The 14,425-nt window shown below is 31.9% G+C and overlaps 1 protein-coding gene across 1 annotated transcript; it reads right to left on the reverse strand.

Moving 5' to 3' along the window:
• Nucleotides 1–12,263: 12,263 nt before the first annotated feature.
• On the reverse strand, nucleotides 12,264–13,247 carry LOC102887054 (olfactory receptor 4K2). The gene has a single exon (XM_006906930.1). It carries the CDS (start codon nucleotides 13,215–13,217, stop codon nucleotides 12,264–12,266), a length of 954 nt encoding a protein of 317 aa, XP_006906992.1. The 5' UTR covers nucleotides 13,218–13,247.
• Between the last annotated feature and the right edge of the window lie 1,178 nt (nucleotides 13,248–14,425).

The following is a 14,425-nucleotide window of genomic DNA, read 5'->3' on the forward strand; positions in this document are numbered from 1 at the left end:
TCCCACCAGGAGTTAGGAGGAGACCAAGGAAGCTGTGGAACCCCTGCTGCCTCGGGATGAAAACAGAAAGGAGGAAACATGTTCACCTAGAAGTCCAAATAAATCACCGGGTGAAAAACTGGAAGACGATCCAGTCAAACATGAGGAGGAAGAGACAGAAAAGGAGGAGGAAGAGGAGGAGGAAGAGGAGGAAAAAATGGTTAACAACATGTTAGATAAAGTTAGTGATATTATACATTTTTTTAAAGATCATCTTATTTTTGAAAAAAAGATTTTCTGAAAATATCCAAATTTCCTACCAATTCTATCTTTACAATATCTAATAAGTGATAAGGTTTGTCAGTCTCCCTTTTTCAAAATATAGGAAACAACTAGAAAATCCTCAAAAATGGTTAACAACAGGTTAGATAAAGTTAGTGATATTATACATTTTTTTAAAGATCATCTTATTTTTGAAAAAAAGATTTTCTGAAAATATCCAAATTTCCTACCAATTCTATCTTTACAATATCTAATAAGTGATAAGGTTTGTCAGTCTCCCTTTTTCAAAATATAGGAAACAACTAGAAAATCCTCTCTACACTGATTTCCTATGATTTCTTAATCCAACTGAAAAAGACCAGGTTCAACGTTAAATCTCATTTTCTTCTTAATAATTAAGATGGGTATCCATTAGTAAAGATAAATAATATTTGCCACTTACTAGCTGTGTGACTGACCTTAGAAGATAAGACTAGATTATCCCAAGTTATTTTAATCTATAAAATTTTAAGTACAGAGGCAGTTATGTTATAGAAACATATAGAATTTATAAAAGTCACTCAGAATTTCTTGGACTATACACAGGACATCCAAAAGTCTCTTCATTAATAAATCATTCACTTCTTCATCATCAATGTACACCAAAGATAGAAGTGTTTTCAACTCACAAAATACACCATAAAAGAATTTCCCTATTCCTGGCATAAGACCATGTTTGATACTTAGAAGTTGACATTACAGTAATATCCACCTGTAAAATATGCAATAGAACCCCAAAACCATAAACAGGCATACTTATCATTATTATTTTGTCTTACAATAAGCCTAGCAACAAAATCAATAAAAAGTATCCTTACTGAGCATTATTCTACTTTGTGTAGCTACTCCTTCATTCCAGGCAAATTTTGATGATAAATATTTGTTTAACAAATGGCTAAGTATTCTCTAAATAGAAAACATAAAATGGGCAGAGAAGGAACAGATAATGGCTATAGCATACTTCCCTTTGTTCATCAAATACTGATCTTATTATTATCAGGGCTTTCCTAAGCCAATGCAGGAAAAGACATATAGACAGAGCAGAGAACAGCAATTTGCCTCTTCCTGATGAAGTTCCCAATTTGACTGAGACAAGAATAACATCTTCTTTGCTATCTTCTATTTCTAATTTTTCATCTGGAAGGCAATTTATCAATTATTTGCCCAGTCCAAAAAATGTTCACATGTATACATAATACTTACACTTTTAATAAGTTCTCCCAGTCCTTCAGTTCTTCTCTGTTTTTTCCAAATTTCGTGTTCCTCAGTTTGTTTTTAAGCTTCCCACTTACTAGTATGAGTCTTTATACTGAAAATATTTGCAATATGCTCTTGACTTGATGCATTTTAACTTGTTCTCTGCACTCAGGTGTGCAGAAGCAGACTCCTCAATTTCTGCCCTGAGGTAGTAAGGGTTCTGCTCTTCTTGCTTGTGACCAAATACAATATCCTAAGGTAAGGCAACATAAAACCTTCCATCCTCATTCCAGAGAAGTGATTTCATTGGAGAAGTGAGAAATCACCCTTTAGAGATTTGAGTCACCCTGCAGTGATAGTAATTATATTTTACAGAATAACCTTTTTAGAAATAGAAAAGAAAAATTTTTTTTAACCAACTAGTTAGTACATATGAAAATAAAAGATTATTTTATTTTCTTTGATTCCTAGTTAGAAAAGTAATTTTTGACCTCTAGCTTCCTGTCAATAAAACTATCACACAATCCTACACAATGATCAAAGCCTCAGGGTGTTTACCACCAATCATAAGGAGCCCACTACTTCCTGAAACAGATTAATCTATTGATAGAGTGCTCAACTAATTCTACCGTCTGTAATTTAATAGAACAAATTCATTCCCACTTTAACATAATAATTCTTCAAATATTTAAAGGTGCTTTCATTTTTCCATGATAAATATTCTACTAACCCCTAAAATACATCAACTATCTTTTTAACTGTATTTTATATAAATTTTCTAGATTTCAAATGTGATGTAGATGTAATTTTCAAATGGTCATCTCTAAAGAAAATTGAAAATAAGATTTTTTACCATTTATGTGTATGTATATCTTCTAGTAAAATATTCACATGCCAGTGGCACATATGACAGCATTGATTGAGAGAGAGAGATACTACCAAAAAAAACCCTTAAGTATCTATTAACTCAAGAATGAAGAAATATAACATTTTAGTGTGATAGAACACATTCCATGATTAAAATTATTGTTATATTTTTATATCAATATGTATGCATAAGATTAAAAAGATAATGTCAATAGACAAAACTGAAGATAGGTAAAATTATTATGTGCACATTTTTATAAACCAAACTAATATGGACACACGTATGAAAAAAAGTTTTAAAATATCCAGAGAATTAATACACATTCTAAACAATGTAAGAAGAAATACAAAGGAAGGGATCAAAAAGAATATAAAAGGAACTTAAACTGAGTCAATAATATTGTATATATTTTTAAATGTCTAATTAATCTATGGAAAAAATATCAATATTTACTCTATACATAATGGTAAGTTTACAAAAGGTTATTTAAAAATTTTATTCCCTATGCTTCTATATCTTCAATATTTGCAATTAAAAATGATCTTCAAAAACTTAGAAATAATTATACTTTAAAGAGCAAAACTCTATAAATTATAAAAAAAAAAAATGAAAAAACAGTTTCCATTCACAACAGAAACAAAATAAGGTAAAATATGAAATATCTGGCAAAAGTTACTCATAAAAACATAAAGGTCTTATGGGATGAAAATTTTAAAATGCTGAAAATATTAAAGAGAACTGAAAATATAGGGAAGCATGCATTTTTTATTAATTTGAGAGACAGTTTTGCAAAAATCTCTCCAAACTCGAAATAGAATATAAGTATAACTTCTATTAGAAAATAGCAGAATTATTATTAGAAGTTGACAAAATTATGCTTTGGTATATATCTATAGCTATAGGGTTAGCTATTTGGTAACTGTAGTATTTTGAATCTTTTTTCTATTTAGAAGGAATCTCCATCTCAATAGTGTGAGTCTATGTGGTGAGATATGTTAAGCATCCTTTGTTGAAACAAAGGTACCTAAAATACTCCCCTCAATCCTGGCAGACAAAGTGTGGGCATATATGCACAATTGGATGGTGTTACTCAAGACTTTGAATCTTATAGGAGATATGAAATAACAAAAGGACAGCTAAAAAAACTATTACAGTAGCATCGTAATGTTGAATTTCAAAAGTAGTAGTTTAGGGAAGATTCAGTGTCAGTAAACAGTTGTTTTTACCAGACAAACATGGTCTCAGCTCTGTTTCATGATGCCTAATTTCTAATGGTTTTTACTCATTTCTGAGGTTGCTTCTACTAACTTACCATTAAACATGTGTATAATGTTAAGTGCTTCTAATAGTTACTTTAGACTTAGGTTGGTCAGAGTTAGCTTCTTTTGTTTGTAAAAAAAAATCATTATTAAAGTAATCTGTACAGGTTACTAGGAGAAGGAATTGAGTGAGAATAGACAAGAAATATTTGCAAGAGAAAAATAATCAGAAATAGCTCTATCAAACAAAATATTTCTCAAAAAAGGACATACAGATGGCCAATAAACATATGAAAATATGCTCAATATCACTAATCATCAGAGAAATGCAAATTAAAACCACAATGAGTTGTCACCTCACACCTGTCAAAATGGCCATAGTCAATAAGTCAACAAACAACAAATGTTGGTGAGGATGTGGAGAAAAGGGAACTCTTATGCACTCTTGGGATTGCAAACTGGTGTAGCCACTATGGAAAATAGTATGGAGTTTCCTTAAAATATTAAAAATAGAACGACCTGACCTACCATTTCTACTTCTGGGTATTTATTTGAAGAAATTCAAAACACTAATTTGAAAAGACATATGCATCTTTATGTTGATTGTAGCATTATTTACAATAGCCAAGATAAGAAAGCAGTCTAAGTGTCCAAAGATAGACAAATGGAAAAAGAAGTGGTAATATATAGTAGAATATTACTCGGTCTTAAAAAAGAATGAAATATTGCTATTTGCAACAACATGGATGAAACTAGAGGGTATTATGTTAAGTGAAATAAGTCAGAGAAAAATTAATACCGTATGGTTTCACTTATATGTGGAATATGAAAATAAAATAAATAAACAAAACAGAAACAAACTCATAGATATAGAGAACAAATTAATGGTTACCTGATGGTATAGAGGTTGGAAGACTAGGTGCAAAAGGTAAAAAGATGTAGAAGTACAAATTGGGAGTTATAAAATAGTCACAGGGATGTAAACTATAGTATAAGGAATGTGGCTAATAATATTGTAATAACTATGTATGGTGTCAGGTGGGTACTAGACTTATTAGGGTGATCACTTGTAAGTTATGTGAATGTCTAATCCATATGTTGTACATCTGAAACTAATACAATATTGTATGCTAATGTAATTGAAAAATAATAAACAAACAAATTTTTTAAAAATAGGGTGGATTTAGGGGAAACATACTTTTTATTCATTGCCAAGGAGTATCTAATTAGAAACATATATTTGATATATGGTTGAATATATTTAAAACAGAAAAAACACAATATTCTTAATTGAAAAAAGACATAAAGTGCCCAATTAAAAAATATTTCCATCATTATTTAAAGAAATACAAAACAATCAAAAAAGAGAAATTTGAAAAACAAGCTTTTTATTGTTAGTTAAATTGGCAAGATGACAAAGGAAAAGTCATTCATTAGTGACATAAGGAACATCATGAAAAAGTCTAATAAATGTATAATTGAAGTCACAGAAAAAGAGAGAGCAAAACTAAAGCAATAGTTAAAGAAATCCTGGGTGAAGTTTTCCAGAAGTGGAGTACACATCAAGCCACAGAATCAGGAAGTTTTATGCACCGTTAGTAGAAGAAATGCAGAATCATAGTACAGCTTAGAATTGCTGGGGCAGAAAGCACAAAATCCACATCTGCGTCAATGAGAATATGGAGCAAGGGCTCAATCTCTATTCTTTCCTGGATGTGAGTATTTTAGCTATCGGTAACACAGAAAAATAAACTGTTGGTTCAATGCATATTTTACATCTTGGATTCTCCATCTCAACCAAGTTGGGTGTTATTCCAATGTTAGCATCTTATCTAAGCCTTTAATAGGCTATTCCACAGTTCTTTGTGGCTGGAAGCTTCCCAGAAAAGTGGATCCCATGATGGTGTACCTGTTGTCCCATCTCTTCACCATAAATCCAATAAATTACACTTTCACTGTAAATACTTTTATCTGTAAATCTGGAGGCAATCTTCATGGAATCTTATATCCATAAATCAGACAACACTCAGTAAGCCCTGGCATAATGGCCTGGCATAGTATCCTGGCAGAGGGACTGCAGGCAGGGAAGGAAAACCCACATCTGGAGTAGGAGTCAATTGCAATGAAAACAAATCACTACCCACTGCATGGAAAAAGGGGTGTGATGTGATTGACTTGCCATTGAATGGCTATGGTCTCTTTGGAGAATGGTAGTATATGAAATTCTCAGCATCAGTCCCTTCAGCTGATCAAGTGTTAAGGGCAGTTATGAGACCAGCCTGCTAAATGGGAGTCCGTGCTTTTGGTCTCAGATGGACATATATGTAAAACGCAAAAATCCACACACTTTGTGCCCATTCACATAAGTCCATCTTCATTCTTCTCTGCCAGACTACTTTTCTCTGATTTTTTTTTTTAATTTTGATCTTTGAGGACCACTAACAAACCAACAAAGCCATTTTTCACTTTTCCGTAATTTATATTTATTTTTACTTATGATCAATACTCCATCTAAATTTGATAACTAAGTAAAGTATTTATTACTTTTTCCAGTAATAGAATTTTACCTTCGTCAGTGTCTATTAGGGTCATCGGAGTAGGCGCAATGCAGAAGTTCTTTTTTTTCACTTGCACAATGACATTAAATCAAGTCATCCATTGAAATCCTTCCATGAGGCTCTAAAACTGAGCTGAAGCAAAGGTTTTGATGCAACAGAATTAGGTGACATGGGTTCTAGACTACTTGTTTTTGCTGATTATCTGTGCCTTGATACCCGCTTCAGCCTGGTTTCAAATGTACCACTGCCAATACATGATGACTTACTGCTGTAAAAGCAAGACATCACAACTTGTTAAATTTGATAATACTTATGGCTGAGTAATATTCCATTGTATTTATGTACCATAGCTTCTTTATCCAATCTATCTATCGAAAGGCACTTTGTTTTCCATGTCTTGGCCTCTGTGAAAAATGCTGCTATGAACATTGGTATGCATTTATATTTATGGATAAATGTTTTCAAATTTTTGGGGTAGATAACCAGAAGAGGGATTGCTGGGTCAGATGGTAATTCTATCCTTCATTTTGTGAGGAACCTCCAGACTGTTTTCCATAATGACTGTACCGATTTACTTTCCCACCAGCAGTGTAAGAGGGTTCCTTTTTCCCTCACAAACTCTCCAGCACTCATTATTACTTGTCCTGTTGATGATAGCCATTCTAAAAGGTGTGAGATGGTATCTCATTGTGGTTTTGATTTGCATTTCCCTAATCACTAGTGAAGTTGAGCATCTTTTCATATGTCTGTTGGCCATTTGTATGTCTTCTTGGGAGAAGTTTTTGTTCAAGTCATCTGCCCATTTTTAAAATTGGCTTATTTGTTTTTTTGTTGTATGAGTTCATTATATATGTTGGATATTGGGCCCTTATTGGAGGTGTGGCTTGCAAATATATTTTCCCATTCAGATAGTTGTCTCTTTACTTTGTTGACAGTGTCTTTTGCTATGCAGTTTTTAGTTTGATGTAGTCCCATTCATTTAGTTTTGCTTTTACTTTCCTTGCCTTTGAGGTCAAATTCATAAAATCCTGTCTAAAACCAAGGTCCATGAGTTTAATATCTATGTTTTCTTCTATGAAATTTATTATTTCAGGTCTTATATCTAGGACTTTGATCCATTTTGAGTTAATTTTGGTGCATAGTGATAGAAAGCAGTGGAATATTACTCAGCCATAAGAAAAGATAAAATACGTGGATCGATCTTGAGATTATCACGCTAAGAGGAATATATCAGGCAGAAAATGTTGAGAACCACATGATTTCAATTCATATGTGAAATATAAAACTGAAAGCAGCAAACGAACAAGACAAACAAACATAGACACAGACAACAGTTTAGTGGTTACCAGAGGGAAAGGGGAAGGGAAGAGGTAGATAAGGATACGAGGGTCAAATATATGGTGATGGCAGGAAATTTAATTTCGGGTGGTGAACACACAATGCAATATACATCTGACTTATTCTTGAATTGTACACTTGAAACATATTTAATTTTATTAACCAATGTCACCCCAATAAATTTAATTAAAAATATATATGAACATGTGAAAATAAAATTGATAATACTTAGCTCATGATGAGCAGTGGTAGTTACATTGTCACTTGATAACCCATGATCAGGAACTCAGTCTTTGATAAGGTCTCATAGCATTCTAAGATTTGCTTTTCAACTATTGTGTAATTCTCTGTTACAGATTGCAGGGCTATTTAAATGTAAGTAAGTATACATCTTCTCTCTATATTGGGCAATGTAAATTATCAGAATAAAAAATTAAAATGCAAATCTGATATTTTAGTACATGCTAGATACTAGAAATTATTTATTTAACAAAACAAAAAAATCAGGAAAAAAAAAAAGATAAAATGTCAATTAAGTCATACCAGAAACCTCACAGACAGAATACAACAACTCATGATCCAAGTTACAGTTCCAATCTTATTTGGATATTGGTCCTTCTAACTCCAGCATAAGTTGTACATATTTACCTCACAGGTTTAATCAATAGTATTAAAAATAATTTACTGTAACCACAATAAACTTAATAAAATTAAAAAATAATGAAAAACATATTTCTCATTGTACCAATTTAGAAATAGAATAGCAAAATTATTAAGTTGAACACATATACTTAAGGAAGACTTGTTTTCGATTTTGTGAACTTAATAGATTGAATATTATCTTAAAAACCAAAAAAAAAATTTACAACAAAAAAGTACCCGACTTTATAAAATTAATCATCATGACAGATGTATATAAACTGAGAGACTATGAAATTGTTCAGTGTATTTCATTGGAGTCAGAGTACATGCAAAAAGTTTCTCATGAATTAAACTTTCAGGTCTGTTTTCCTTGTTTTTTCGACCTGGATACATGTATCCAAAATTCACCATGCAAAATAATAATAGAAATACACAGAGAAAGAAGAGATTTATTCTAGCTCTCTTGTCAACTTTGCTGTAACTGTTTTGCCTAAAAGTTCATTTGAAAAGCATGGTTTTATTGGCAATTTTTAAAGTTTGAAAACCCTTCTCTAAAGAGTCTGAATATGCTCACATGATAGCATCTACCAAGAATGTCTTTGGCAGCAGAGTCCAGTAATCCCATTATCCCAGACCTTTATCAATGTAGAAAACGACTTCACATAAAGCAGCTCATAGCATACAAAATTCCATTTATTTTATCTAAGTAACTATTAACTTATCCATGCACTTACCTGTGTCTTCACCTTAATAATATGGAAGATCAAACATCACCATTCTTATTCTGACCAAAATTATAGTGAAAATCCATTCTAAAATCAATAAATCAATTAATAAATTAATTAATCAATTAATCAATTAATAAATACTCATTATAAGGAAGTGATCACATTCTGATTAAAAGCAATTTAGAATTTCTCTTGATTCATAAAAATTATGAGCAGTGAGAAAAACAAGTTTCTAGAAACTCAAATTAATGTAAGAACCAGTGTAGCCTTCTAGTGGAAGTTACTTTAATTGTCCAAATTAATCCTAATACACATTAATTTTATGCAAATACATACAGACACAAATATTTAAAATTTATAAAATCAAAATTTAAAACAATATCCAGAGTTCGTCAGAATGATATTTAAACAACTAACATTTATTGAACGTATATTATGCACTTTATATGAATGACTTTATTTGTCAAACAATTCTAGGTCTAGATATCATTATTATCTCCATTTAAACATGTAGAAACTGAGACTAAGAGACATTAAGTGTCTTACCAAAGTTAATACCACCAAAATTATAGAACTGGCCTTAAACACAAGTATAAAACACGAGTCTGAGACTTTACTCCTATACTCAGGGTGGATTGAGGTTCCGCAGAGCCTAAATTTTACAAATTCTGAGGGAACTTCTTTAAGGAAAAAAAAGAATAAAAATAATGAATAAGAGGTTATTACATCCCATTCCACAGCTTTGGAGGAAACCCATGCAAAGGAGTGGGTATGAAATTTAGGTTTCAATGTAAATCCACCATCCTTACATTGTATGGTCTTTTGAAATGTTCCTCATCTGCATCAATTATTCTGCTTAATTATACAAGACAGTTTTTTACAATTTTTAAAAGCTTATAGGTTTGGTGTTACCAAACTTCATGGTTCCTCAAACACCTAAAGGAAGCTGAAGTTGCTTATCAATATAGTCTTCTTGTAAATTTTTAATATCACAATACTCCTTCAAAATTATATCATTTAAAGCTTTCCTTGACCTGTTATGTTTACATTAGCTGATTTCTGTTCATCTATCATGCTTTACAAAACATTATTCTACCTTTAGATGCTCCAGTGGCAAATGGCATCATCTTTACTACTGCTTAAGGAGCCTATGGCCATGGCACTGCAGTTATCCTTGGTAAAAGAGTGTCAGCAGCATGTTGAGATGTCGCGGTGATAAAATCAGCCATCTATACTTTCTAATTAAGATGTAAATGTTTATTTAATGTGTAGAGCTGTTTTGTATGTTGACTCTCCATTCTAAGCCATCAGGGAAGTCCTCCAGAAGCTGTCTACGGTCCTTTTCATTCTCAGCTACAGAGCCTTACTATCAATCTAACTACTCAAACTCATTATTGATTTGCTTACAGAGTCATCTGCTGATTAGTTACATCTCGAGGGTTTTGGCAAATAAATTTTTGAGTTTTTGAATTTTCCACACAAGCACTGAAGCTACTCCTTTAAAAAAAGACTCCACAGTTTTATAATGCAAATAAACCAATTCATTTAAAAATTATTTCCTGTTTAAATAAATATGTTATTTGAAAGAATTACATTGGGCATTTCTAACACAATAGCTAGACATTTTCTACATAAATGAGTTTCCTGATCCTGAACATAGTTGCATATGTAACTGAAACTGATGGAAACTTCACACACTCAACCTAAATTGGTCCATTTGGATCACTATTTCAAATAGAATTATGCTCCTATTCTGAGGATATAAACACATTTCATTCACATTTTAATACTGTATTAAACAATTTCAAATATAAACAGCTTTAAAATACAATATTACAAACTTTTAAACTGTAAAGTTGTTCCTTTGCTTGCTTAATACATTAATAAAGAAAACACACATTTTTCTTATCATTTGGCTTAAAACTAGAAGTTAGGAATTTCCTTTTCTTCTTTTTCATCAATGATAATTAGTGCATGTATAATTCTTGGTTTTCTCTACTCAATAATGCCAGAAAAGAATATCAATTTGATATTTATCAAATACTGTGGTTGCAACAGATCTTTCCTCTTGTGGATACAAGTTGGATAATATACTTGACCTTATATTTCATAAATATGATTTAGTAAATTCCAAAAGGCAGCTAATTCTTTAGTGGTTGCCATCTTTTAAAAATGATTTGTGGAGCGAGGCATCCAGGAGAATTCTTTCTCACGATCCTCAATGCTTGCAATTCCAGTATTGACCAGCAGGTGGTAGTTATACCTTGTGTACCTTAAAGCTAATTTTGAACCTAGTATTCTTATTTAAAACAGTAAAAAAAAAAAAAAAAAAATCCTTGCCTGAGTGGAGGTTGCATTTTTAGAGAAACTCTATTTTCCTGAGGGGAAGGTAGATGCAGCTACACAGAGCATGCGTGGCAGAGCCGGTGTTTATGAACAGACACATGCTTACTACATTGACAATGTATTACTAAGCACAAAATTCTTATTTTTCATCTGAATATTAAAAGGATAAGGTAATTTACTCAAAATGTAAAGTAATATTATCCATAAATTCACTTATTATCATAAACTGTATCTCCTAATTTAGTTCTAGTTTTAATTTCTCAGGCATTCAGGTACCATAGTTTCTGTATGAAATAAATTATACTGCTTTGAAACTCATTTTATAATATTTCTTAATTTGCTGGATTCTCTAGGCTCCTTACTCATTCTGCATTACCAGAAGGAGAATGGCTGTATTTCTTTCCTTGTTAGCTAAAAGTGAGTCATGGAGATTCTTCAACTTACAACATTTTATTTGGAACTCTTCAACATTTGTAATGAAATATATCCATGATTTTCTTTAATAGAAGAGATCACAAATTGGTTTAAATGTTAAATGACTCAGGGATATATGTAGAAAATCATTGCCTATCTGTCAGAGGCTACTCCTTCAGTAGTATTGAGTTTCTAAGGCTTATAGATGTAAAAATCTTACTAATTTGTCATACTTTAGGGATAACTCTCTGATTAACTTAGTTGTTAGTTGTACCTCCTAGTTCTCCTTTTGATCTTTACTTCTCATTTTTGTTCCTTTATCAAATGAGTAGAATATTAATATTAAATTTCCTTCCTGAAACAGTTGCTTTTGGCATTTTTATAGATATTCTTTGCTTCTGGAAGAAATTGCTTCTGTCAAGTTGCTTTTCTGAAATTTAAAATGTATTTTAAACATAGGTATGAGAATAGTTTTAATGAACTTACCTTATACTTCTAAAAATATTAACAATTACAATTTGATAAGAACTCCAGATATATAAACCTTAGCTTATGCTGTGTACTCAAAAACTGTGGTGCCTAATGTCTAGGATGTTAAAACTAGAAATTAAAATTAAAAATAATGCAAAGGAGTTGCCTTGCTGGAATTTAGAAGCCTATTTTTCAGTTTCTTCATGGCTGTCTTTACTTCTTGATTCCTCAAAGTATAGATTATTGGATTCATAATAGGAGTAAAGATGGTATAAAATACAGACAGGATCTTGTCTACTAGAAAACTGCTTTGTGGCCACATATAAATGAATATGCATGGCCCAAAGAACATGAAAACAACAATGAAATGAGCTGTGCAAGTAGAAAGAGCCTTAGATGATCCTCCTGAGGAATGAGTCTTGATTGTAACCAGGACAATAACATAAGAATTAAACAAAAGAATAAAACAGGACAAAGCAATTATGCCACTCGTTGAGATCATAAAGAGGCCTAGGACATAAGTATCAACACAAGCCAACTGGAATACCACGGGAAGGTCACAGAAAAAGCTGTCTACATCATTGGGACCACAGAATGGTAATGTGAGAGCAAAGATGACCTGGCTCATTGAATGCATGACTCCCACAACCCAGGAAGCAACCACAAGGGCAATACACACCTGGGGACTTATGATGGAAGCATAGCGAAGAGGCTTACATATAGCAATATATCTATCAAAGGACATAGCCATAAGTAAAATTATCTCTGTACCAGTAAAAAGGTGTAGAAAAAATATCTGAGTGATGCAGCCATCAAAAGAGATAGTTTTTTGTCCAGTGAGATAGTCTGTAATCATTTTAGGAGTGGCAAAGGAAGCAAGAGACATATCAATGATAGAAAGGTTGGTAAGCAGGAAATACATAGGAGAGTGTAGGTGAGAGTCAGCTATAACTGTGATGACTATGAGGCTATTACCCACTATTGTAGCTACATAAAACAATGAAAACACCACGAAGAAAAACATCTGCAGTTCCCAGGAATCAGAGAGTCCCAGCAAAACAAATTCAGAAACAGTAGATTTATTGGCCACATCCATTGTCCTGAGTGATAGGTAGAATCCTGTATCCCAAAAAAAAAAAAAAAGAAAGAAAGAAAGAAAGAAAGAAAGAGGAAAAAAATCAAGAGAAAGTATAATTCTGTTAAAGCAAAGGCTTAATTTTCAAGAATTCACTTTCATAGATTTTGTTTCTTCTATAAAAACGTATCTTTACAACCTTAATTGGTATACTGATTTGAAAGGTATTTATAGAATATTAAGGATGGTAGTACAATACTACTTAAGTCATAGATGTTGAAAATAACACTTTCTTTGCTGGTACTAATGATTAATCAAATTGAGATTATATCATCCTGAGAAAATCTATTTATGTACATATTTGTCCATCCATTTGTCTATATAATGGTAAAGATAATAGCTAACTTTAAGAAAGCACTTACTCTGGGCTGACAATATGTTAAATACACATTTAGTCATTTAGAATTCATTCATAAGAATATCCTTACTGAAAGAACATATAAAAATTATATCACATATAAGTAAGTGATGTGGGCTTTTAAGCAACACTATAGAAAGACTTCAATGAATAGTAGCAGAACTCATAAATTCACAGAGAAGACTTGTTAACCTGTTCACAGATAAAAGCTATCTGTTAAAAACTGATCAGAAACACAGAAAAAAAATAGTTTTGCTGATATTTATCCAGGAGAAGAAGAATGTTTTATTAACTAGTTTATTACAACAGAGCCAGCCATACAGCCCTGGGAATAGCATCCCTTTTCTTCTCAATTTCTTTTTTTTTTTTTTTTAAAGAAATCTGTTCCTCCTACAAATATTTATAATTTTATGACTTAAAATTTTACCTTGTGTCCTAAAGGATATATCACATAATTTGTATTGGAAGGAATTCAAGATCAATCTCTTTAGTCCCACCCTTATTTGAATTCTCCCTTCATGTATACCAACATATGTAAACCATTTTATTGATCTTAGCTCCACGGAGTGGGGTTAGAAGATGGAAGTAGGAAGGACAGACATTTAAAATCTTTCAATATAAATCATTGGTAAAACACTTTTGCTTACCAGATCTATAGCAGAATCAGGCTTTTAGTTTATTCAGAGAGTTAAGTAGACTCTGACAGAGAGTAAATAGAAGGTAATTTTAAATACAAATAAGTGACCTAGTTGAACCATTAGTCGTTTGCAGCTGTAGATAAGATGGTTGTGGTAGGGATTTGGGAATTGAC

This window comes from Pteropus alecto, unplaced genomic scaffold (assembly GCF_000325575.1).
Source record: "Pteropus alecto unplaced genomic scaffold, ASM32557v1 scaffold462, whole genome shotgun sequence".
NCBI lineage: Eukaryota > Metazoa > Chordata > Mammalia > Chiroptera > Pteropodidae > Pteropus > Pteropus alecto.